This window comes from Dermacentor variabilis, chromosome 7 (genome assembly GCF_050947875.1).
Source record: "Dermacentor variabilis isolate Ectoservices chromosome 7, ASM5094787v1, whole genome shotgun sequence".
Classification (NCBI taxonomy): Eukaryota; Metazoa; Arthropoda; class Arachnida; order Ixodida; family Ixodidae; genus Dermacentor; species Dermacentor variabilis.
In genome coordinates this window covers 140,290,939-140,318,500 of record NC_134574.1, presented here as the reverse complement: position 1 = coordinate 140,318,500, position 27,562 = coordinate 140,290,939, and the positions used below count along the sequence as shown (strand labels likewise).

Here is a 27,562-nt window from a genome sequence, read left to right as displayed (position 1 = left end):
TTAACAACTCAGAGAGACAGATATGAAGACACAACTATTACAACATCAAAAGGGATGACAACAATATGGAATTAAGATAGTAACACTTGATTAAATAATTACGGGGTAGGAAACAACGCAGAGACGTACCGCAAAATTTTTTTCAGGGTGTATTTTGTTCTCATGCGGAATACACTAGGTGGCATAATACTGAAACAGGCAGGTACATAGTATTGACGTGTGCGCTTTCCGTACCGGGTTGAGGAGCGAGGAATGCAGTAACGGTATTTTGGTCTTTCATTTTCACAAAATGTAACGTTTAGTTTTAGAGAGGTCAGCCGGCACTTGCAGAAACATCATAGCTTTCGACAGAACCAGATAAAGAGATAATTTTTGCAGCAGCGCCATTCTGAATGCCTGTAGATTCTTAAAATAATAAAAAAACTAAATTCGCTGTTTTTGAACAAAAACGTGCTTTCCAAAAGTGGCAACATACTTTATCGCTAACAAATACCTTATCCTTCCCATATATAACGATCTGTCATGGGATATGCATGTTAATGCTAATCGCATGTTAGGATATCTTGATCGTAATTTTTCTACTGTTCCGACGTCTACAAAACTAGCACTCTACAAAACCTTAGTTTGCTCAAAACTACAATTCGCATCTGCTGTACAAGCTCGCGCTTACATTCAGTGGAGACATGAGTAAAAAAAAAACTTCGGCAGCCTATGAATACAACCACGTGCACATTCAGCGGCGTCCATAAGGAAGCAAAGCTGCAGCGAGCACGATGTAGGGGTGTGGGTTTAGTGTTAGCATAGAGCACACGAGGTATCACAGCTGCCAGCGGAGTGTTGCCTTTGTTCTTTGTTTAAGTTACTGCAACTCCTGTGGGATCAAGGAGACTAAGTACACCTCTACCTGCTTATATGATACCCGTATGGTATGCTCCACTGACCTACAAGTTCTGTGAAGTGCATTTGATTGTATTCTTCTTTAAAAACTGTTTTATACAAAGTTCACGCGTGTGTGAAAAAATAAAAGATAAATCACAAATTATGTTACATCAACATCAGATAAGGGCGACAAGAATCTAACCACGCAAGTGATCTTTTTTTAATATATGAATAGCCATCGTTCTTTGGCTCTTTTACCCGTGTTTGCGGTGGTCGGCTGCTGATGGTCGATTGTCAAACCTTTGCAGCCAAAAGGTGCTGATGCAATGGCCATGTGCTCTCACACGACAGTTGTGATACTGAACATAACTAGTATAGCTCGGTGAGGCGTGCACTGCACTGTGACAGCTCCGAGTGCCTGAACAATTCAAAATTTTGCTGTAGTGCTCATGAATGACTGCCCCCATCAACTTCTAATTAAAGGAAATACCTAGCAAGAATCACTCGGGTATTCGCTCCCATTGACGCTCACTATTATTGTACGCAGACTTATTCATTTCTCTATCTAAGATTTATATTTCGAGAAAGTAAAGAGAGTCTTTGCAAACAAGTAGCTATGAAAACGGAAATGGAAAAATTGGCCTTCACTTACCTGCCACCATCCAAAATTTGTAGTTCTCCCAAGACAAGGCGAACCTGGAAACGTATTCCTTGAACGAACCTGTGCTGATGAGGAAAATGGCCGCTGGTAGTGTTGCCAGCCTTACGAAGTTGCAGGCGGCCCTTGCTGCGCCCTGATGTAACAGAAAACAGCCGGTACATTTTACGAATGTGTCAGTGTCACATCATAAGGAATTATAGTTTATAAACAGCTTCTGTATATATATATATATATATATATATATATATATATATATATATATATATATACCGGGTGTCCGAACTATTATGTACACAGATTTAAAAATTTGCAAATGTCACACAGCTGGACAGAACTAAAGTATTGTTGTTGTCCGCCGTCACTTGGAGATACTCATATTATTTTCTTTAATTCCGCCTAACTACACATTTGGAGGTCTCTAATTATTCAACTTCCCAAAAGTTATAGTTAGATTAAAAATGTCAATGACAGAATTGTGGAGCAACATGATCTCCTGATACAGCTTTCTGTTGCTCAATACGTGCTACATGAAAGTTTTTGCAAATGTCAAAGTAACCCGCAAATAAACGCAATATTGGTGCGTTACTGGCTGCTCGAGCAAGCGGCTGGCTTGGTTAATTAAGTATTCGACATGATCATTCCACAATAATTTACATTTTATATGCGTGCCTCAGTACTTAAATTTACATGTCGTTTCTAAAGCAACTTTATTCAGGTGGTACACAGGAAGGTTATCGTTAGACCGGGATGCTCTCATAAATTTATACTTGTTAACCTTAAGTTCCATTCACCACAATCGGCACCAATTGCTATCGTTATGACGCTCCGCCTAAAGCAGGGTAATTTCGTGCTCGTTAGGTATTTATCTCAAGATGAGACATTCATCTCCAAATAAGTGAACGTCATAAGTAATTGCTGAAGGTAAGGAATCAACATAGATAGCGAATAAGAAAGATCCCAGGACGGAGCCTTGTGGCACACAAGATTGAAAGTCGCTATGCGGTGAATTATGACCATTAGCTGTCACGAACTGGGAATGGTTAACGAGAAGTGACTCTATCCATTTTAGAACACTATGATCAATGTTTAACTTGCTTAATTTATAAAGCAAGTGTATATGGCACACTTTGTCAAAGGCTTTCGAAAAGTCTATGCAGATGAAATCGGCAAAAGAAGACTGGTCTAATATTTGGTGCAGTCTTTGAGTAAACGTTAATACTTGCGATTCGTATGAGAATGATTTTTATATCAGGGTTGTGATGGCGAAAAAATGAATTCGACGCAAGAAAATCCACAAGGTTTGTGAAGATTTCTTCTAGTAGTTTGAAGCAGGTACCGTTTCATCATAATTGGTAGGTGATGATTTGCAGCCGGATTTGTGCAAAAGAATAATTGTCCTTCTTTCATTCTAACAGAACTGTATGTGTGTTCAGCGATTGTCGGAATACTTTAGTTAATATAATGAAATTACAAGAGCAGGTGTTTTTCAGAAAATTATCACTCATGTTACCAAAGCCAGGTGACGAATGTATCTTCATTGAATCTATTAGTCAAATACCACTGGGAGCTTCAGCATTCACTGAAGACAGTTAGGAAGTTAGTCACTCAAGACAGGTAGTTCAATATCTGTAGTGCACGAGAAATTTTTAACAAAGGTATCTTTCAGAAAAGTTGCGCATAAATTTTTGGGAACAGGGTTTCCAGACCAATTGTTAAGAGGGATAGAATTTTTGGAAGGAGGATGTATGACGCGCCAGAATTTTTTTACGTTAGTTGTCAACGTACATGGTAATGTGGTTGATAAGAATGTTTCTTGCGCGCATTTGAGTGTGGCTACATAGGCGCATGATGCTAATGTGTAGGCTTTCTAACATGAGTCAGTGGTTGATTGCATTGCAGAATGATAGTCTTTATTTTTTGTTGGATAGCCGCTTTAAATGATTGTTGTACCTAGGCGCGTGCGGGTTGCAAGGTATAGTACGGGTTGGGATGTGCTTTTTGATGGAGTGATTTACCTCTGTCAAAAATATATTCTGGTTTGACGTTTAAAATCACTCAAGAATATCTTAAGAAATGGACTTGGCTCATTTATTGATTCAGAGTTAGCTCTCTTATAGTCTCTAAGGATTCTTTTACTATTTGGAAGTTGCGGAAATGGAGTATTAGAGTGAATAGTTAGTATTAGATGGTCGATAATGCTGGATAAGTAATGGATGAAAGAGGCATAATCGGGGCGATTGGTTAAGATGAAATCGAGAATGTTTAGAGCATTGGGGGTGATTTTTGTGCCTTGCGTAGCTAATCGAGTTCAAGAAAATGAAGTAGAAATATCCAAGAATTCTCTTGAATAAAAAAGTAAAATAAGTCAGGTAGATTATTGTTCCAAACTATATTAGGAAACTTAAAGTCGCCAAAAAAGAAAAGAGGTGAAGAAAACTTTGTCATAATAGGAGCGAATCGCGTCATGACACGTACTGTGTCCTTTGTACGCGCCTCCACCACCACTCTGAGAACTAGCCTAGCTGCAAGTGCATAATCGTAAACTACATAAAGAACAAGAAAAGCATGCTTTTTAACATGCTTCGTGATATTGAGATGACCAGTGGTTTTCCTCCGTATGGAAATATTTTTCTTCACACATGTCCCCTAATCCATCACAAAATTGCGCACAGATGCTTATAGTGAAAATACGTACCTGGCCACACACTGTCTTCAGTGCTGTGGCCTTCGTGGTGATCACACTGCTTGAGCACAAGACATAAATAAATAACAAACCACCATGAAAAATGGCATATCTTTCAGAATCCACCACCGGAAGCGCGCAGAGCGCGATGTCCCCGACAAGGTAGTACTTTGACCGTTCGAGTTCACGCAGCTGGCTCAACTTGCGAGCGCTTCTACTCTTCACAAATTTTTTCAGGTCCCTTGTCACCACTGCCTTCAAAAGTGCGGCCACGACAAGCATGGCGGTCCAAAGAAAAGCTCCATGTCCAAACGACAAACACCTTGATATGGTCGGTGGCCCTACTGTCACCTGGGAACGAGAACCAAGAAAAACGTAAATAGTAAAGGAATTAAGAGACTTATTAAATAGAAAACCACACAAAACATTGGTGTAGAGAGCAAGTTTCATGCGGCAGGTCTGACCAATGCGCCAAAAAGAAAGGCAGTGCAGAAAAATAAATACCATCACCATGTATTTATTACCACGTAATTTACAGAGGTAATAATAAAAATATTGAATTCTATTCCTGTGCAAATTCGACCAAGTGTTGTAAAACAATACTAACACAACAGTAAGCTTGACATATTCAGGTTGAAGATTGTATTAACACAGCAAGCCGGGTGAGTTGGTGACTGAACACATTCCTATGGGTGTACAGCGCAACCTGGACGAAGGACAAAATGAAGTGCATGATACGAGTGCAGACTGACAATTAGTTTATTTTTTTTCAAACAAGTCATTAAATATACAGAGAATGCGATCATGTGTGTGTGTGTGCGTGTGTGTGTGCATGTGCGTGTGTGTGTGTGTGTGTGTTTGTGTGTGTGTGTGTGTGTGTGTGTGTGTGTGTGTGTGTGTGTGTGTGTGTGTGTGTGTGTGTGTGTGTGTGTGTGTGTGTGTGTGCGTGTGCGCAAGTCGTGAAAGAGTGCCAGCCTATCTTGCCATTCAAAAACTCTGTTTCTTTATTATGCAGAAAGATAGAAGTCTGGCTAACGCATGCGTTTCGGTTGACATGCATGAAGTAGGCTTCCACAATCTCGCGGTTGATTTCATCCCAATTTTTAAAAAGCATTTCAGTTTTTTTAACAAAGATTTTTTTTAACGAATACCGATTTTCAGTCAGTATTCGCCTCGGATGATTCCAGTCGTTCAACATTTACAACTAACGATTGATATGCAGTTGATAATATCAACATTAGCCTAGAAGGTGTTTTCAATCTCATACTAAACTTAGATACTAAAAGAGCAGCCAGCCCTGATGGAATTCCGAATTCCTTTTAGTATGATTGTCGCTATGGACATCTAAATATCTGTTCACTATATGTAAGAAGTTCCTTAATAGTGGCGTTGTGCCGTCTTCTTGGAAAAGAGCTAAAGTACTACCTTTATATAAATCTGGTGACAGACAGCTTTTATCTAACTATAGGCCTATTTCTTTAACTGCAACCTCCTGTAAAATACTAGAACACATAATCTATAAGCATATAATAGTGTTCCTTGAGCATAATAACCTATTGAACAGCTTTCAGCACGGCTTCAGGGGCGGTTTTAGTACTGTAACCCAACTTACTGAGTTCACTCATGACATTTCCCATTATATCGACTTCGGTAATCAGATTGACACCATTTTCATTTACTTAGGAAAGCTTTCGACACAGTACTACACTCTAAATTGTTTTTGAAACTCCATAATATTCTAAATAACCCTCAGTTAGTGTCTTGTCTTGGAGTGTTTCCTTTCTTTGCGTTCCCAATTCGTATGCTATGATTCTGCGGATTCGTCCGCAGTCCACGTCACCTCAGGAGCCTCACAGTGATCCGTACTTAGCCGTCTACTATTCTTATTGTTTATTAATGACCTTCCAGACCATGTTACTTCAAAGATACGCCTCTATGCAGATGCTTGTGTTATGTACAGCCCAGTTGACTCACTCGCTGATCATCAGCGCCTTAAAGATGACTTTGTTTTGTATTGTGACTGGTGTGCTACTTGGAAAATGAGCATAAATTTTGATAAAACTGCTATGTCTTTTGCTAACAGACACATGCCCTTATGTTATGATTATATGGCCAGCGATGTACCACTAACAAGAGGTTTTCAATACAAATATTTAGGCATCATTTTTACACCCACCTTGTCTTGGTCTAAACATATAGATTACATTTGTAGTAAAGCGTTAAAAAAACTTGGTTACATCCACCGGACGTTGTCTGCTGCTCCGAGGGACACTAAATTAGTAGCATACAAAACACTGATTCGCCGAATTTTAGAATATGCTTTCTCCGTATGGAGCCCGTATAAACAATGTGAAATTAATTGTATTGAGTCGGTGCAGAGGAAGGCTATTCGTTTTGTTTACCGTCGCTTCGACCAAGACATTTCACCGTCAGCTGCTCTTGCGGAATGAATCCTCCAGTTTCTTTCTAGACGGCGGCACATAGAATCTCTGAAGATTTTCTATTCGTATAAGAACCCTCTTTGTCACCTATCAGATCCCTCCATTTTAATGTCTGCTTGCCAGACTGCAACCAGAACTTATCATGCCTCTAATATCAGACCACTCCATCCACGCACTAACACTTTCAGATACAGTTTTTTCCCCTGCATGATTGAACAGTGGAATTTGTTACCTGCCGAAGCTCGTTTGTTACCCATTTCTCAATTTTTAAATGCTATTGCTGATGTATAGCTCCTTCACATATTTATATTTTATGTTCTTGTTTCTGCATATCGTAATCAGTTTTCCAGGCATGTACAGGCGCCCAAATCTTTAACTGGCGCGCGCGAGAGGCGACTTTTCCGTGCGTCAGCGCCGTATGACGGGGCGCGGCTGCAAAGAGTCTGAGGCTAAGTGCATACGGACAAAGCGCGCTCAGCTGGGCCCATCGTCTGCTAAGCTGTTTCCAGCCTCGCCCCGTCATACGGCGCTGACGCACGGAAAAGTCGCCGCTCGCGCACGCCAGTTAAAGATTTGGGCGCCTGTACACCCACTCCTGCCATAGCCATAACGGGCTGCAGTATGTATAAATAAATAAATAAATAAATAAATAAATAAATAAAATAAATTTGCCTGGGCAATTTCAACAATACGCAGCCAAATTCGAGCCTGCTGCATTCCTGGTCGCACCTTGGTACTCCTTAAGGTGGATGTTAAGGCAGTGTCCGGTCTGCCCAAAGTACTTCTTGCTGCACGAAAGATTAATAACGTAGACCACTCCCACCGACCATGCCACAAGCTGCCCCATGTGTTTGACGCGGCACGCGGTCTTGGACGCCTGTTTAGGTCTATTGACGCAATTGCATATTTTGTCTAACGAGTTTTTAGCTGAAAAGATAATTTGAACACCATATTTCATGGCTGTCTTTTTTAACGCATGCCCCATTTGATGCACATAAGGGACGGCTGCACACTCTTTTACCGCTTTGATCCGTTACTGAAGTGCTCCCCCTTTTTTCTATTTTCTTCACCAGCCCTTCATATAGTGATACGACGATAGATATTGGAAAACTGGCCTTTTCTAGCCGATTACATGCAAGAGCGTGATCAATGTGCTGTATGATCACATTGAACCATTGTGACACATATATACCAACATAAACTACAGAGCACATAAGATGTTCAGAGTTCAACTTCTGGAATTTCGTGCAACGGACACATATACATCCCCATCAAAGCTGGTGTCGGTACTTTTGATGCAATGATTTTCACTTGGGGACATATTCTCGGATGAACACTTATGGCGATACTACTGCCTTTGCATGACGCATTCCTCGACCAGCCAGTAAGCACTGGATAGCACAATGATATTGTTGAAAGCTATCGTCAGAGTTTGAATCCCTTGTTCAGAGTAGATCTGCCTAAGATTTTATTGCAATATAGGAGTCAGGTACCATCGAAGTTTCATAATAAAATGCTACATGTTTGTTTGAGCACGCAATAAAATAATCTGGCAATGTGATTATAGCACATTGGAGACACTTCAAACAAGGACGAGTTGGCAAAGTTTATTGCAAGCAGTTTGATCAGTGCCAAATTATGTATGCACTTTGTCACATCCTAATAATATTGCTTGCATGCGAGATATCAGTCAGAGGTAGTAATGGGCGAACTTGAACCTGCATATTTTCTGAATAGCCAAGTGTGTCAACCACAATACTGTCAAATACAAATTTGCTAAGAGCATGTTAGTGCCTGTTTATGTCCAATTGTAGAAGGCAGGAATGAGATTGGCCATGCATGCCTACATATAAAAATAAAAAGCAGAACCACAAGACAGTCTAAATAGCTTGGTGAACAGATAGCCAAAATAGCAGTCAAAATACATCGCACTTTGTCACAAATAAATAAAAAAAATATTGTAATTAAATAACAATCCCTAAAATGTCATGTGATCAATTGTGGTCATGATCACAGTTACTGCTGTGAAAAATTATTTGCACTAAGTGTTTCACAACTTGCTGAGAGAGCTTGACCTAGTAAAAAATCCTCATATGTGCACAGCAGTGGCAAAAAACGAGATGAGCGTCGCATCTTGGCGACCATTATCTGCCTACATACTACATAAAACTGAATTTGAATTTAAAGGAGAAATTACAACGCAGTTCGTGTCCAATGATAGTTAAGCGCACTGCCTTGCCATGCATTGAAAGCTGACCTCCAAGCAACCAAAATGTAAGTGACCCTACACTGAAGCAGGGTCTTTAAATGACGAACGTGTATCACATCCTGGCATTCGCGGACGCAGTCACCAAATGAAAAACACCTTTGCAAATCGCAATAACGACGAATGTCACACGCGCGCGCACACAGACAGAATGCGAGCAGTTTCCGAAAGCACTCGCGAAAGACTGTACGGACGTTCCTACGCGTTCGACGCATATCAGAAGCGCGCGCGCTCGCACGCACACACACACACACAGACACGCACAAAAGGCGAGCAGTTTCCGAAAGCACTCGCCAAAGACGATACGGATGTTTTTACAAGACAGCAAATCCCGCTGGCGTGGCACCATTTCCCGATGCACAAACAGCACCACTCATTAACAGTACACATCCGTAGAACGGCGCACAACAAGCCGGAACTAAGCGCACACCATTCGACGCCAAATCCATCGTCGATTACGGCGCTGAGAAACACGAACACCTTCTAACATTCACAAACCAAACGACGATGTGCTGCGAACTTCACACAGATTTTACGGCCCTGTCCGGTTGATAGGGCTGCTCCACAGACTGTCCTCGCTGTTGAAAGCAATGTCAGCAAAGTTGTTGAAAAAGGCCGCCTAAAACACGCAAAAACATAGAATTAATACGCCTCTACTACCCACGCTACCCATGCGATCACGGTTACCGGAATCACAGACGGCGAAGTAAACAAAAGACGTCATTTCCCCTCATTTCGGACCGAGACGTTCTCAGTCGCACGACTCTTCCTTTCGAGCAGGGCACAACTTGTTCCTGGGACTGTGAGGGCGCTGCGGTCGAGCTCGGCACCAAGTGAGCGGCGCTGCTCTGCTGACATGTGCACGTTAGTTGCGGGTGTTTGCGCTTATTGTGCTGTAGCGGATTTTATTTTCTCACTGCGTGTGCCTTGTCACTGTCCTCGTGCACGTGGCTGGCGGTCCAGGAGTTTTGCTCCGTTGCAAGTTTTGCGCTCACGGAGACACCAGTACCGGCGAAGTGTGGGTCACCGGCGTTAAGAGGAAGCTTTAGCTCGGGCCCAACTCCGACGCGGCCTATTCAAATACATGTAAAACGCAAAAACGTTTTTATGAGATAACCCCTGGACCGATTTTGATGAAATTTGTTGCATTTGAAGAGAAAGTTAAATTCTAGTGACTGTTGGAAGCGGAATTTCGATTTAAGGCTTGAATTTTCTTAAAACGATTTTCAAATACTTGACCATTTGAAAAAAAAAATAGAAACACGAAGTTAACAAATTCATAGCTCTGCATCAAAAATTGATATCGCGGTTCTGTAAACGGCATCCATTAGATCATTCAAAGCGGACAAATTCAATATGTCATTTTACATCTTACATGAATTTGTTACGTTGGTTACAACGGCTTTGCAAAAGTTGTATTTCCCTATAATTAATTTTTTTTGTATTCATGTGTAACATATCAATTTTGTGCGCTTTGGATGTACTACTAGATGCAATTCACAGAATTGTATTATCATTTCTAGCGGTTGAGTTACAGAGTTGTAAACTTCATAGTTTCGTTTTTTGAAAATTTTCGATTTTCGCTAATTTTTAATAAAAAATTGACAACCTAACTCAAAAATTCGAAACCAACAGTCACTAGATTTTAAGTTTTTCTTTTAAATGCAACAAACCTCGTCAAATTTGGTGCAGTGGTTGCCGAAAAAAACGAATTCACCTTTTACATGTATTTAGATAGGAGCACTCGAGCTAAAGCTTCCTCTTAACATTGCGTGCGCACTTTGGTTTGTAGGCCCACTTCTTTTTCATCTCATTCCTTTCTTCGGACGTGCACCCCCAGGTATGGTGTCTGTAGAATATTATACTTCAGCTTAAACAACAACAGAAAGAAATAACGGCTGCTTTATTCAGCGAGCACCATGTAAATGCCGAGTGCCGCGACAAGCAGCCAAAACCGTGCCAGGCTATTAGCCCCGAGAATTAGAAGTGGCGCCCTCTCGCGAGTGACGTCACGGCCAGGACGCCGCTCGCTCCGGCTCGCTCATTCCCTTCGTGTATGCTTGGGGTACAGGTGGCTCGAGCCGTACGTATTGAAGAATACGTCGGCTTCTTGCAGCTGCCATACCTTAACCACAGTTTCTTTTTCAAAAGCGTGTGAGTCGAGAAACTTTGCGGCTTGGATATCGCAAGCTAAGTAGCGTTAAAGGGGTCTACTAGGTTTTGCAATGTATATATGCGCCGTGTCTATCGGTAAATTTTGACTAACAAAAGAATATCTGCAAATTCAACGCGCGAAGTTGTGTATGATGCTTCGCTAAACACTTAACATTCCTTAACATAGTACGACGTAGGTATCCAAGCTGTTTTAGGGCCTTTGAACATGTTTGGTCAATGTGTGTAGTCCATGAGAGATTGTGAGTAAATGTTACGCCAAGGTATTTGTATTGTCGAACTCTGGTTAAAGGAGACCCATTCAATGAATATGTCGCAATTACAGGTGCTGCTCTTTTCGTGAAGGACAAAACAACCTTTTTTTTTAAATTAATGTTCATTTTCCATTTTTCACACCAAGCACTGAAAGAGATAAAGGAATCGTTTAATCGCTGAAAACTATTCGGGGAATCAATCACGTCGTATAAGACGCAATCGTCAGCATAAAGACGAATATTAGAGGAAACATGTTTTGGGAGGTCATTGACATAAATTAAAAACAATAAAGGACCTAGGACGGATCCTTAAGGAACCCCGGAGCCTACTACAAGTATGGATGACCTTGCAGAATTAAAGTCGATGTATTGGGACCGGTTAGAAAGGAAACTAGCGATCCAATTGACCAGATGGGAATTTTTTAGTATTGCATTTAATTTTTGCAAGAGGTGAGAATGAAGTAATGAATCGAAAGCTTTAGAAAAATCAATGAAGATAGCATCAATCTGTTTACCGAGATCCAACCGATAAGCGATGTCATGGGTGAAGTCGGTTAACTGCGTGACAGTACTGAAACCACGTCTAAAGCCGTGCTGAACATTAGTTAAAATGGTGTTGGACTCCAGAAAATCTATTATGTGTTTGTAAATAATATGTTCCAGCATTTTGCACGATTGGGAAGTTAAAGAAATGGGCCTGTAATTCGTTATGTCTGTCTTCCTGCCCGTTTTATACAAGGGTATTACTCTTGCAAGTTTCCACGATGAAGGAACGATTCCTGTATCTAGAGACTTATTGAATATAATTTCAATATAGCGTGATGTCCATTGTGAATAGCGAAGTAAAAAGGAATTAGGAATACCGTCGGAGCCACTAGACTTTTTTGTGTCTAAATTTAGAATCAAATTAAGAACGCCATTAACATCAACGGAAATGTCGGAAATAGAAAAATCTGAATCATTATCAAAAGCAGGGCAGACATGAGAATCATTTGCGTACACCGAATGGAAATATTCATTGAATGCATTGGAGATGCGTGCAGGATCATTTATAGTTTCATCATTGATAGTGAATGAAGATGAAGCTTCAGTAGTAGGCATGACAGAACGCCAGAACTTCCGAGGATTATTTCTTAGTAAACCTGGCAGCTCGATATGAAAGAAAAAATCTTTGGCCGTATTCATTTTCAAATTTAGTTCCTCTTTGGCAGAGGTGAATCTAGCAATTGCATCAGGGTCATTACTACGTTTTGAGCGTCTCAGTCTTCTAACGCGGCGTGATAACTGCAAGATTTCTCTAGTCATCCAAGGGAGGGCACGATTTTTTTTCTTAGTTTTTAACGGAACAAAGCGTTGAATACACAGCTTTATAATGTTTTCAAATTGGCGAACTAATGTATTCACGTCACAGTCTTTACTAAGTGTGCAAAACGATTCAAAACGTTCTGATAAGACATCAAGAATAGACGTGTCGTCAGAGCGATTAAAGTCGAAAAAAGTTTGAATTTCGGCACGTGGTTTACAAACTGTGCAGTTTAGCGATATGAACACTGCCCTGTGATCTGAAATGCCGTCAGTAATTTCACACTCAGACAGCTTATCAACAAGGTCTGAACTAATGAACACCAGGTCAAGAAGTGTGTTTTGTCTTGTTGCGCCATTGACTACATGTGTAAGCCCAAAAGATAAAGAAAAGTTAATTAGTTCGCTACCTAAACAACTGTGATGCGATAGTGAGGGCCAGTGAATATCTGGTGTGTTAAAGTCTCCCATTAGAATTAAGCTAGATGCATGAAAACTGTGCGTGTTGATGTAATCAGCGAGAAGAAAAATGTTATCAGGTGAGGAGGCAGGTGGATGGTAGAAAACGGAGACTATGATTGTTTTTTTGCCTAGGTATAATTTACACCAAACAGACTCAAGATCTGCTGGAGGACAGATAACTGAAAACTTTAAATCCGATTTTAAAAAAATGGCGACACCGCCTCCCCTACCAGTTTTGCGGTCTGATCGGACAGCTACATAGCCGGGTGGAGTGATTTCAGAGTCATATATGTGATCTTGAAGCCATGTTTCAGTGACACCAATGAAATGAGGGGAATAGGAGGCTACCAAGGAAAGAAACAGCGGGAACTTATTTACTAGACTTCTTGCATTCAAATTCAAGAAAGTAAGCTTGTAAGAGTCGCGAATTTGTCAAGGTGAAGATGACGTGGCCAGGAGAGTGTTGTCAGAAAGGCTCGAATTATTCACTACGGCGTTTACAGCGAGACCTGAATCGTCAACTAGGGCATTAGCTGCATCATTCCACCTGTAGCGGACACCATTTATAAAGACATGGTCATAACGCAACCTCACCACAGAGCCATGATCACGAAAAGAAGAGGTTGCTGCCCATAGCTTTTTGCGAATGGCACGCACATTAGCCAAGTAATCTTCAGTTATGTAAAATTTTGTTCCTTTCAGCTTTGAGACAATTTTCATTATTTCTACTTTGTTCCGAAAGTCTAGTACTCGTAATATAACTGGGCGCGATCTACCTTCACGTTTGGTGCCAATTCTGTGACAACGTTCGATGGGCGGGCATTCAATTTGAAGTTTCTCTGTGAAAAATTGGTGTACATCAGACAAAAGCATATCTGTGTTTTCGGCATTGTGTTCACCAAGTCCATGCAAAATTATATTGTTGCGTCTCGAGCGATTTTCAAGGTCATCATTTTTTTTTAATTAGTTCCGAAACAGCCTGAGATAAAGAGCGTACGTCAGAACCAGAATGGTCATATGAGACTTTAGGATTAGCGCTAGTTTTTTCGAGAGCGGCCACACGGGATTCCAGAGCGTCAAAACGCTTGTTAACAATTTGCTGAAAAACCTTGATGTCAGCGATGTCTCGAGCGATCGTTTTTTGCCCAGCCAATAGTTCTGTCAGCATTCCGGAAATATTGTTCAAGTCATTATCAGGTTCAGCAGATGAACACGAAGTTTCGTCTGAATTACCGGTGTTACGAATCGTCTTTCTCGGGGGACCGGGATTTAATTATATATATATATATATATATATATATATATATATAATGACGAAATAGAGTACGACATACGTTCAACAAGCACAGTATATTTGACTGACGTTTCGGCTGGTGGACCAGCCTTTGCCAAAGTCAAAGTCACGTTGACAAAGGCTGGCGCGCCAGCCAAAACGTCAGTCAAATACACTGTGCTTGTTCAACGTACCTCGTACTCTTTTTCTTCAATTGATTACCGGGGCCAGCGTGAACTACTCAGCCATATATATATATATATATATATATACCTCAATGTGCCCTCTTGGATGAACGAGGTTTTCCCAATATGTTCTACATCTTCCTTCTATCGTCATCGTCACCCATCATGCACCTCTTTCTTCCCTCTTTCTTTCCCTCTTCCCCTTCCCCCAATGCCGAGTAGCTGGCTAGAGGAATATACCTCAGGCCGACCTTTCGGCATTTCGTGTCATTAAACTTCTTTCTCTCTTCTCTCTCCCAATAGAGCTGAACATGTCACAGCCAATAACTTTTCATGGTTTTCGTGTGTATTTCCGTCGAATATCACGCTTTACCCTTTTGCAGAAAATTTGAAAGCATTCTTTGCGTGAACATTGTGCTGTGTATTCCCACCCTGTAACAGCCCGGCAGGGCTAACAGTGTTGAAAACAAAAAAGAGATAAGTAAATAAATGTCATCAATTGCATCCGGAGTACCACGGGCATCTATCTGTCTTGGGGCCTTTGCTCTTCTTGATTTATGTTAATAATCTGCCTAGTGTATAACACCACAATCAATAATTCTGGTTGCAGATCATTATGTAATATACGAGATGTGACAAAAAAACGAGACTGTTACAATAAATTATTGTACTTACAGAATCAGTTCTCTGTGACATTATCACCTTCAAAGTAGCCCCCTTCAGCACTGACGCACTTCCGCATTCAGTGCGGCCATTGCTGGTAACAGTTCTGAAATGAGGCTTTTGGAAGGCCCTTCAGGAGATTCTTCGTTTTTGCGTGAACCTCTTCAACTGAGGTAAAATGGTTTCCCTTTAAACAAGATTTATCTTTAGGAAATAAAAAAAGCTCGCATGGAGCCAAATCAGGTGAATAAGGAGGATGCCCCATCACAGTAATGTTTTTACTGGTCAGAAACTGCGTGACATATAGGGCCGTGTGAGCGGGTGCATTGTCCTGATGCAAGAGCTATCCATCACTCCACAAATGTGACCCCTTTTTTGTAATTTTTTCACGAAGTTTGTTTAGTACTTCAGTGTAGTAGTGTTGAATAACAGTCTGACCTCTGGAACCGGCTCAATCATTGAATTCCAGTAATATCAAATGAGAAGATTAACATTGCCTTGAATTTCGATATTGACTTCTTTATATTTTCACATGCCTTGCAATTTTTAGACATTGTTTCCACATCAATCACCTTTCCTGTGACTACTGATATCAGAGAGACACAACCATTCAAAGAGTTCCCACGCTTTTCCAAAGAGCCGTCCCCCGATACGCCACACTCGTTGCTGCCGACAACCTGGAGCACTTCTGCAGCAGCATCCATCACTGACTTAGACGCGACAATTTTCCCGGCATCAAAGTGCTCGCAAGAAACCTTGTCATAGGCGGAATGACAAAGTGGCAGTGGTCTATTCATACCCTTCGAAAATGTCAAAGTACCAGTAGTTCCTTTCCCCAGCTGGTGGATAGCGCAGATAAGCAGAACGTTGTTTTCAGCTGCATTTGCTGTTTCTTTTTTAGTCAGGAAAACAAACGTTCGTGGGAACATGCACTACATAACACAGCGTATGCAAAACATACCCCTTGGCGCGAACGCTCCTCAAGCTTCAGTGAAATGTTTTTGCATTCCGGGCACGCCAGCGACGACAAAACTGAGAAAAGAATTTCGACATCTACAATCCTCTTCCCCTGTACCACAACACTTCCGGTGGCACTTAAAAGTTTTCCTGCAGCTGGCCCAGTTTCACTTCACTTGCGGAAACAGCAACATTCACTTCACACTTCATAGAGTAGTTCGTCGTGCACCGATTGCCGTAGAACTTGCGTTTCGGCATTTGTTTCACTCGTAACTTAGCCACAACTTGTTGTGTGATGTAAGACAACAATGTAGGTCACTGAAGTGATGAAACAATAGCTTTAAATGGCAGTACAACGCGTCGCTGCAGTGTAAACACGATGTCACGTCGTGCGACCCGCATGGCAATGTGTTCAATTTGAATAAAGAAATGATTACGATCACCATTGCTCAATCCTATCAACCTTTAGAATACGTCGTCACAAATTCATTAAAAAGTATCCTGCGTATTTGTGCACAAACGTAAGTTCCTTTTAAAATTTTAAATGTAGGTTTCATTTTCACAAAATTAACTTTTAGTTTTAGAGAGGTCTGCCGGCACTTGCAGAAACATCATAGCTTTCGACAGAACCAGATAAAGAGATAATTTTTGCAGCAGCGCAATTCTGAATGTCTGTAGATTCTTAAAATAATAAGAAAACTAAATTCGCTGTTTTTGAACAAAAACGTGCTTTCCAAAAGTGGCAACATACTTTATCGCTAACAAATACCTTATCCTTCCCATATATAACGATCTGTCATGGGATATGCATGTTAATGCTAATCGCATGTTAGGATATCTTGATCGTAATTTTTCTACTGTTCAGACGTCTACAAAACTAGCACTCTACAAAACCTTAGTTTGCTCAAAACTACAATTCGCATCTGCTGTACAAGCTCGCGCTTACATTCTGTGGAGACATGAGTAAAAAAAAAACTTCGGCAGCCTATGAATACAACCACGTGCACATTCAGCGGCGTCCATAAGGAAGCAAAGCTGCAGCGAGCACGATGTAGGGGTGTGGGTTTAGTGTTAGCATAGAGCACACGAGGGATCACAGCTGCCAGCGGAGTGTTGCCTTTGTTCTTTGTTTAAGTTACTGCAACTCCTGTGGGATCAAGGAGACTAAGTACACCTCTACCTGCTTATATGATACCCGTATGGTATGCTCCACTGACCTACAAGTTCTGTAAGTGCATTTGATTGTATTATTCTTTAAAAACTGTTTTATACAAAGTTCACGCGTGTGTGAAAAAATAAAAGATAAATCACAAATTATATTACATCAACATCAGATAAGGGCGACAAGAATCTAACCACGCAAGTGATCTTTTTTTAATATGTGAATAGCCATTGTTCTTTGGCTCTTTTACCCGTGCTTGCGGTGGTCGGCTGCTGATGGTCGGTTGTCAAACCTTTGCAGCCAAAAGGTGCTGATGCAATGGCCATGTGCTCTCACACGACAGTTGTGATACTGAACATAACTAGTATAGCTCGGTGAGGCGTGCACTGCACTGTGACAGCTCCGAGTGCCTGAACAATTCAAAATTTTGGTGTAGTGCTCATGAATGACTGCCCTCATCAACTTCTAATTAAAGGAAATACCTAGCAAGAATCACTCGGCTATTCGCTCCCATTGACGCTCACCATTATTGTACGCAGACTTATTCCTTTCTCTATCTAAGATTTATATTTCGAGAAAGTAAAGAGAGTCTTTGCAAACAAGTAGCTATGAAAACGGAAATGGAAAAATTGGCATTCACTTACCGGCCACCATCCAAAATTCGTAGTTCTGCCAAGACAAGGCGAACATGGAAACGTATTCCTTGAAGGAACCCGTGCTGATCAGGAAAATTGCCGCAGGTAGTGTAGCCAGCCTTACGAAGTTGCAGGCGGCCCTTGCTGCGCCCTGATGTAACAGAAAACAGCCGGTACATTTTACGAATGTGTCAGTGTCACATCACAAGGAATTATAGTTTATAAACAGCTTCTGTATATATATACCGGGTGTCCGAACTATTATGTACACAGATTTAAAAATTTGCAAATGTCACACAGCTGGACAGAACCAAAGTATTGTTGTCCGCCGTCACTTGGAGATACTCATATTATTTTCTTGCATTCCACCTAACTACACATTTGGAGGTCTCTAATTATTCAACTTCCCAAAAGTTATAGTTAGATTAAAAATGTCAATGACAGAATTGTGGAGCAACATGATCTCCTGATACAGCTTTCTGTTGCTCAATACGTGCTACATGAAAGTTTTTGCAAATGTCAAAGTAACCCACAAATAAACGCAATATTGGTGCGTTACTGGCTGCTCGAGCAAGCGGCTGGCTTGGTTAATTAAGTATTCGACGTGATCATTCCACAATAATTTACATTTTATATGCGTGCCTCAGTACTTACATTTACATGTCGTTTCTAAAGCAACTTTATTCAGGTGGTACACAGGAAGGTTATCGTTAGACCGGGATGCTCTCATAAATTTATACTTGTTAACCTTAAGTTCCATTCACCACAATCGGCACCAATTGCTATCGTTATGACGGTCCGCCTAAAGCAGGGTAATTTCGTGCTCGTTAGGTATTTATCTCAAGATGAGACATTCATCTCCAAATAAGTGAACGTCATAAGTAATCGCTGAAGGTAAGGGATCAACATAGATACCGAATAAGAAAGATCCCAGGACGGAGCCTTGTGGCACACAAGATTGAAAGTCGCTATGCGGTGAATTATGACCATTAGCTGTCACGAACTGGGAATGGTTAACGAGAAGTGACTCTATCCATTTTAGAACACTATGATCAATGTTTAACTTGCTTAATTTATAAAGCAAGTGTATATGGCACACTTTGTCAAAGGCTTTCGAAAAGTCTATGCAGATGAAATCGGCAAAAGAAGACTGGTCTAATATTTGGTGCAGTCTTTGAGTAAACGTTAATACTTGCGATTCGTATGAGAATGATTTTTATATCAGGGTTGTGATGGCGAAAAAATGAATTCGACGCAAGAAAATCCGCAAGGTTAGTGAAGATTTGTTCTAGTAGTTTGAAGCAGGTACCGTTTCATCATAATTGGTAGGTGATGATTTGCCGCCGGATTTATGCAAAAGAATAATTGTCCTTCTTTCATTCTAACAGAACTGTATGTGTGTTTAGCGATTGTTGGAATACTTTAGTTAATATAATGAAATTACAAGAGCAGGTGTTTTTCAGAAAATTATCACTCATGTTACCAAAGCCAGGTGACGAATGTATCTTCATTGAATCTATTAGTCAAATACCACTGGGAGCTTCAGCATTCACTGAAGACAGTTAGGAAGTTAGTCACTCAAGACAGGTAGTTCAATATCTGTAGTGCACAAGAAATTTTTAACAAAGGCATCTTTCAGAAAAGTTGCGCATAAATTTTTGGGAACAGGGTTTCCAGACCAATTGTTAAGAGGGATAGAATTTTTGGAAGGAGGATGTATGACGCGCCAGAATTTTTTTACGTTAGTTGTCAACGTACATGGTAATGTGGTTGATAAGAATGTTTCTTGCGCGCATTTGAGTGTGGCTACATAGGCGCATGATGCTAACGTGTAGGCTTTCTAACATGAGTCAGTGGTTGATTGCATTGCAGAATGATAGTCTTTATTTTTTGTTGGATAGCCGCTTTAAATTATTGTTGTACCTAGGCGCGTGCGGGTTGCAAGGTATAGTACGGGTTGGGATGTGCTTTTTGATGGAGTGATTTACCTCTGTCAAAAATATATTCTGGTTTGACTGCACAGTAAGATGTTCAAAATCACTCAAGAATATCTTAAGAAATGGACTTGGCTCATTTATTGATTCAGAGTTAGCTCTCTTATAGTCTCTAAGGGTTCTTTTACTATTTGGAAGTTGTGGAAATGGAGTATTTGAGTGAATATTTAGTATTAGATGGTCGATAATGCTGGATAAGTAATGGATGAAAGAGGCATAATCGGGGCGATTGGTTAAGATGAAATCGAGAATGTTTAGAGCATTGGGGGTGATTTTTGTGCCTTGCGTAGCTAATCGAGTTCAAGAAAATGAAGTAGAAATATCCAAGAATTCTTTTGAATAAAAAAGTAAAATAAGTCAGGTAGATTATTGTTCCAAACTATATTAGGAAACTTAAAGTCGCCAAAAAAGAAAAGAGGTGAAGAAAACTTTGTCATAATAGGAGCGAATCGCGTCATGACACGTAGTGTGTCCGTTGTGCGCGCCTCCACCTCCACTCTGAGAACTAGCCTAGCTGCAAGTGCATAATCGTAAACTACATAAAGAACAAGAAAAGCATGCTTTTTAACATGCTTCGTGATATTGAGATGCCCAGTCGTTTTCCTCCGTATGGAAATATTTTTCTTCACACATGTCCCCTAATCCATCACAAAATTGCGCACAGATGCTTATAGTGAAAATACGTACCTGGCTACACACTGTCTTCAGTGCTGTGGCCTTCGTGGTGATCACACTGCTTGAGCACAACACATAAATAAATAACAAGCCACCATGAAAAATTGCATATCTTTCAGAATCTACCACCGGAAGCGCACAGAGCGCGATGTCCCCGACAAGGTAGTACTTTGACTGTTTGAGTTGACGCAGCTGGCGAGCGCTTCTACTCTTCACAAATTTTTTTAGATCTCTCATCACCACAGCCTTCAAAACTGCAGCCACGACAAGCATCGCGGTCCAAACAAAGGCTCCATGTCCGAACGACAAACACCTTGATATGGTAGGAGGCCCTACTGTCACCTGGGAACGAGAACCAAGAAAAACGTAAATAGTAAAGGAATTAAGAGACTTATTAAATAGAAAACCACGCAAAACATTGGTGTAGAGAGCAAGTTTCATGCGGCAGGTCTGACCAATGCGCCAAAAAGAAAGGCAGTGCAGAAAAATAAATACCATCACCATGTATTTATTACCACGTAATTTACAGAGGTAATAATGAAAATATTGAATTCTATTCCTGTGCAAATTCGACCAAGTGTTGTAAAACAATACTAACACAACAGTAAGCTTGACATATTCAGGTTGAAGATTGTATTAACACAGCAAGCCGGTCGAGTTGGTGACTGAACACATTCCTATGGATGTACAGCGCAACCTGGACGAAGGACAAAACGAAGTGCATGATACGAGTGCAGACTGACAATTAGTTTATTTTTTTCAAACAAGTGATTAAATATACAGAGAATGCGATCATGTGTGTGTGTGTGTGTGTGTGTGTGTGTGTGTGTGTGTGCGCGTGTGTGTGTGTGTGTGCGTGCGTGTGTGTGCGTGCGCGCGCAAGTCGTGAAAGAGTGCCAGCCTATCTTGCCATTCAAAAACTCTGTTTCTTTATTATGCAGAAAGATAGAAGTCTGGCTAACGCATGCGTTTCGGTTGACATGCGTGAAGTAGGCTTCCACAATCTCGCGGTTGATTTCATCCCAATTTTTAAAAAGCATTTCAGTTTTTTTAACAAAGATTTTTTTTAACGAATACCGATTTTCAGTCAGAATTCGCCTCGGATGATTCCAGTCGTTCAACATTTACAACTAACGATTGATATGCAGTTGATAATATCAACATTAGCCTAGAAGGTGTGGCATAATCGATAATGGGGCGAACAAGAGTTTTATACATTAGAAGTTTTGTTGCTTTCGGAGCCTTTTGCATAGTACGACGTAGGTATCCATGCTGTTTTAGGGCCTTTGAACATGTTTGGTCAATGTGTGTAGTCCATGAGAGATTGTGAGTAAATGTTACGCCAAGGTATTTGTATTGTCGAACTCTGGTTAAAGGAGACCCATTCAATGAATATGTCGCAATTACAGGTGCTGCTCTTTTCGTGAAGGACAAAACAACCGTTTTTTTAAAATTAATGTTCATTTTCCATTTTTCACACCAAGCACTGAAAGAGATAAAGGAATCGTTTAATCGCTGAAAACTATTCGGGGAATCAATCACGTCGTATAAGACGCAATCGTCAGCATAAAGACGAATATTAGAGGAAACATGTTTTGGGAGGGCATTGACATAAATTAAGAACAATAAAGGACCTAGGACGGATCCTTGAGGAACCCCGGAGCCTACTTCAAGTATGGATGACCTTGCAGAACTAAAGTCGACATATTGGGACCGGTTAGAAAGGAAACTAGCGATCCAATTGACCAGATGGGAATTTTTTAGTATTGCATTTAATTTTTGCAAGAGGTGAGAATGAAGTAATGAATCGAAAGCTTTAGAAAAATCAATGAAGATAGCATCAATCTGTTTACCGAGATCCAACTGATAAGCGATGTCATGGGTGAAGTCGGTTAACTGCGTGATAGTACTGAAACCACGTCTAAAGCCGTGCTGAACATTAGTTAGAATGGTGTTGGACTCCAGAAAATCTATTATGTGTTTGTAAATAATATGTTCCAGCATTTTGCACGATAGGGAAGTTAAAGAAATGGGCCTGTAATTCGTTATGTCTGTCTTCCTGCCTGTTTTATACAAGGGTATTACTCTTGCAAGTTTCCACGATGAAGGAACGATTCCTGTATCTAGAGACTTATTGAATATAATTTCAATATAGCGTGATGTCCATTGTGAATAGCAAAGTAAAAAGGAATTAGGAATACCGTCGGAGCCACTAGACTTTTTTGTGTCTAAATTTAGAATCAAATTAAGAACGCCTTTAACATCAACGGAAATGTCGGAAATAGAAAAATCTGAATCATTATCAAAAGCAGGGCAGACATGAGAATCATTTGCGTATACCGAATGGAAATATTCATTGAATGCATTGGAGATGCGTGCAGGATCATATATAGTTTCATCATAGATAGTGAATGAAGATGAAGCTTCAGTAGTAGGCATGACAGAACGCCAGAACTTCCGAGGATTATTTCTTAGTAAACCTGGCAGCTCGATATGAAAGAAAAAATCTTTGGCCGTATTCATTTTCAAATTTAGTTCCTCTTTGGCAGAGGTGAATCTAGCAATTGCATCAGGGTCATTACTACGTTTTGAGCGTCTCAGTCTTCTAACGCGGCGTGATAACTGCAAGATTTCTCTAGTCATCCAAGGGAGGGCACGATTTTTTTTCTTAGTTTTTAACGGAACAAAGCGTTGAATACACAGCTTTATAATGTTTTCAAATTGGCGAACTAATGTATTCACGTCACAGTCTTTACTAAGTGTGCAAAACGATTCAAAACGTTCTGATAAGACATCAAGAATAGACGTGTCGTCAGAGCGATTAAAGTCGAAAAAAGTTTGAATTTCGGCACGTGGTTTACAAACTGTGCAGTTTAGCGATATGAACACTGCCCTGTGATCTGAAATGCCGTCAGTAATTTCACACTCAGACAGCTTATCAACAAGGTCTGAACTAATGAACACCAGGTCAAGAAATGTGTTTTGTCTTGTTGCGCCATTGACTACTTGTGTAAGCCCAAAAGATAAAGAAAAGTTAATTAGTTCGCTACCTAAACAACTGTGATGCGATAGTGAGGGCCAGTGAATATCTGGTGTGTTAAAGTCTCCCATTAGAATTGGGCTATATGCATGAAAACTGTGCGTGTTGATGTAATCAGCGAGAAGAAAAATGTTATCAGGTGAGGAGGCAGGTGGATGGTAGAAAACAGACACTATGATTGTTTTTTTGCCTAGGTATAATTTACACCAAACAGACTCAAGATCTGCTGGAGGACAGATAACTGAAAACGTTAAATCAGATTTTAAAAAACTGGCGACACCGCCTCCCCTACTAGTTTTGCGGTCTGATCGGACAGCTACATAGCCGGGTGGAGTGATTTCAGAGTCATATATGTGATCTTGAAGCCATGTTTCAGTGACACCAATGAAATGAGGGGAATAGGAGGCTACCAAGGAAAGAAATAGCGGGAACTTATTTACTAGACTTCTTGCATTCAAATTCAAGAAAGTAAGCATGTAAGAGTCGCGAATTTGTCAAGGTGAAGATGACGTGGCCGGGAGAGTGTTGTTAGAAAGGCTCGAATTATTCACTACGGCGTTTACAGCGAGACCTGAATCGTCAACTAGGGCATTAGCTGCATCATTCCACCTGTAGCGGACACCATTTATAAAGACATGGTCATAACGCAACCTCACCACAGAGCCATGGTCACGAAAAGAAGAGGTTGCTGCCCATAGCTTTTTGCGAATGGCACGTACATTAGCCGAGTAATCTTCAGTTATGTAAAATTTTGTTCCTTTCAGCTTTGAGACAATTTTCATTATTTCTACTTTGTTCCGAAAGTCTAGTACTCGTAATATAACTGGGCGCGATCTACCTTCACGTTTGGTGCCAATTCTGTGAGAACGTTCGGTGGGCGGGCATTCAATTTGAAGTTTCTCTGTGAAAAATTGGTGTACATTAGACAAAAGCGTATCTGTGTTTTCGGCATTGTGTTCACCAAGTACATGCAAAATTATATTGTTGCGTCTCGAGCGATTTTCAAGGTCATCATTTTTTTTAATTAGCTCCGAAACAGCCTGAGATAAAGAGCGTACGTCAGAACCAGAATGGTCATATGAGACTTTAGGATCAGCGCTAGTTTTTTCGAGAGCGGCCACATGGGATTCCAGAGCGTCAAAACACTTGTTAACAGTTTGCTGAAAAACCTTGATGTCAGCGATGTCTCCAGCGATCGTTTTTTGCCCAGCCAATAGTTCTGTCAGCATTCCGGAAATATTGTTCAAGTCATTATCAGGTTCAGCAGATGAACACGAAGTTTCGTCTGAATTACCGGTGCTACGAATCGTCTTTCTCGGGGGGACCGGGATTTAATTAAATATATATATATATATATATATATATATATATATATATATATATATATATATATATACCTCAATGTGCCCTCTTGGATGAACGAGATTTTTCCCAATATGTTCTACATCTTCCTTCTATAGGAAATATTCCGGAAATATTGTTCGTCATTATCAGGTTCAGCAGATAAACACGAAGTTTCGTCTGAATTACCGGTGTTACGAATCGTCTTTCTCGGGGGACCGGGATTTAATTATATATATATATATATATATAATGACGAAATAGAGTACGACATACGTTCAACAAGCACAGTATATTTGACTGACGTTTCAGCTGGTGGACCAGCCTTTGCCAAAGTCAAAGTCACTTTGACAAAGGCTGGCGCGCCAGCCAAAACGTCAGTCAAATACACTGTGCTTGTTCAACGTACCTCGTACTCTTTTTCTTCAATTGATTACCGGGGCCAGCGTGAACTACTCAGCCATGTATATATATATATATATATATATATATATATATATATATATATATATATATATATATATATATATATATATATATATATATACCTCAATGTGCCCTCTTGGATGAACGAGGTTTTCCCAATATGTTCTACATCTTCCTTCTATCGTCATCGTCACCCATAATGCACTTCTTTCTTCCCTCTTTCTTTCCCTCTTCCCCTTCCCCCAATGCCGAGTAGCTGGCTAGAGGAATATACCTCAGGCCGACCTTTCGGCATTTCGTGTCATTAAACTTCTTTCTCTCTTCTCTCTCCCAATAGAGCTGAACATGTCACAGCCAATAACTTTTCATGGTTTTCGTGTGTATTTCCGTCGAATAACACGCTTTACCCTTTTGCAGAAAATTTGAAAGCACTCTTTGCGTGAACATTGTGCTGTGTATTCCCACCCTGTAACAGCCCGGCAGGGCTAACAGTGTTGAAAACAAAAAAGAGATAAGTAAATAAATGTCATCAATTGCATCCGGAGTGCCACGGGCATCTATCTGTCTTGGGGCCTTTGCTCTTCTTGATTTATGTTAATAATCTGCCCAGTGTATAACACCACAATCAATAATTCTGGTTGCCGATGATTATGTAATATACGAGGTGTGACACAAAAAAGCGAGACTGTTACAATAAATTATTGTACTTACAGAATCAGTTCTCTGTGACATTATCACCTTCAATGTAGCCCCCTTCAGCATTGACGCACTTCCGCATTCAGTGCGGCCATTGCTGGTAACAGTTCTGAAATGAGGCTTTTGGAAGGCCCTTCAGGAGATTCTTCGTTTTTCCGTGAACCTCTTCAACTGAGGTAAAATGGTTTCCCTTTAAACAAGATTTATCTTTAGGAAATAAAAAAAGCTCGCATGGAGCCAAATCAGGTGAATAAGGAGGATGCCCCATCACAGTAATGTTTTTACTGTTTAGAAACTGCGTGACATATAGGGCCGTGTGAGCGGGTGCATTGTCCTGATGCAAGAGCCATCCATCACTCCACAAATGTGACCCCTTTTTTCTAATTTTTTCACGAAGTTTGTTTAGTACTTCAGTGTAGTAGTGTTGAATAACAAACAGTCTGACGTCTGGGAACCGGCTCAATCATTGAATGCCATTAATATCAAAGGAGAAGATTAACATTGCCTTGAATTTTGATATTGACTTCTTTATATTTTCACATGCCTTGCAATTTTTAGACATTGTTTCCAAATCAATCACCTTTCCTGTGACTACTGATATCAGAGAGACACAACCAGTCAAAGAGTTCCCACGCTTTTCCAAAGAGCCGTCCCTCGATACGCCACACTCGTAAACTGCCGACAACCTGGAGCACTTCTGCAGCAGCATCCATCACTGACTTAGACGCGACAATTTTCCCGGCATCAAAGTGCTCGCAAGAAACCTTGTCATAGGCGGAATGACAAAGTGGCAGTGGTCTATTCATACCCTTCGAAAATGTCAAAGTACCAGTAGTTCCTTTCCCCAGCTGGCGGATAGCGCAGATAAGCAGAACGTTGTTTTCAGCTGCATTTGCTGTTTCTTTTTTGGTCAGGAAAACAAACGTTCGTGGGAACATGCACTACATAACACGGCGTATGCAAAACATACCCCTTGGCGCGAACACTCCTCAAGCTTCATTGAAATGTTTTTGCATTCCGGGCACGCCAGCGACGACAAAACTGAGAAAAGAATTTCGACATCTACAATCCTCTTCCCCTGTACCACAGCACTTCCGGTGGCACTTAAAAGTTTTCCTGCAGCTGGCCCAGTTTCACTTCACTTGCGGAAACAGCAACATTCACTTCACACTTCATAGAGTAGTTCGTCGTGCACCGATTGCCGTAGAACTTGCGTTTCGGCATTTGTTTCACTCGTAACTTAGCCACAACTTGTTGTGTGATGTAAGACAACAATGTAGGTCACTGAAGTGATGAAACAATAGCTTTAAATGGCAGTACAACGCGTCGCTGCAGTGTAAACACGATGTCACGTCGTGCGACCCGCATGGCAATGTGTTCAATTTGAATAAAGAA

At 40.7% G+C, this 27,562-nt stretch overlaps 2 protein-coding genes, 1 long non-coding RNA gene and 1 pseudogene across 3 annotated transcripts in view; 1 reads left to right on the top strand and 3 right to left on the bottom strand.

Annotated features, from left to right (window-relative positions):
* Nucleotides 1–27,562, bottom strand: part of LOC142588001 (uncharacterized) — a 117,145-nt gene that overhangs the window by 47,967 nt on the left and 41,616 nt on the right. Inside the window, exons 5-6 of the mRNA XM_075699419.1 lie at nt 20,677–21,006; nt 4,236–4,574 (exon numbers count right to left, since the gene is read on the bottom strand). Of these exons, the coding sequence (XP_075555534.1) occupies nt 4,236–4,574; nt 20,677–21,006 (669 nt within the window). The remainder of the gene's footprint in view (nt 1–4,235; nt 4,575–20,676; nt 21,007–27,562) is intronic.
* Nucleotides 1–27,562, top strand: part of LOC142588002 (uncharacterized) — a 107,172-nt gene that overhangs the window by 53,421 nt on the left and 26,189 nt on the right. The window lies entirely within an intron of this gene.
* LOC142587173 (uncharacterized) lies at nt 11,978–14,385 on the bottom strand (annotated as a pseudogene).
* LOC142588315 (uncharacterized) lies at nt 24,199–24,981 on the bottom strand. The gene has a single exon (XM_075699919.1). It carries the CDS (start codon nt 24,931–24,933, stop codon nt 24,199–24,201), a length of 735 nt encoding a protein of 244 aa, XP_075556034.1. The 5' UTR covers nt 24,934–24,981.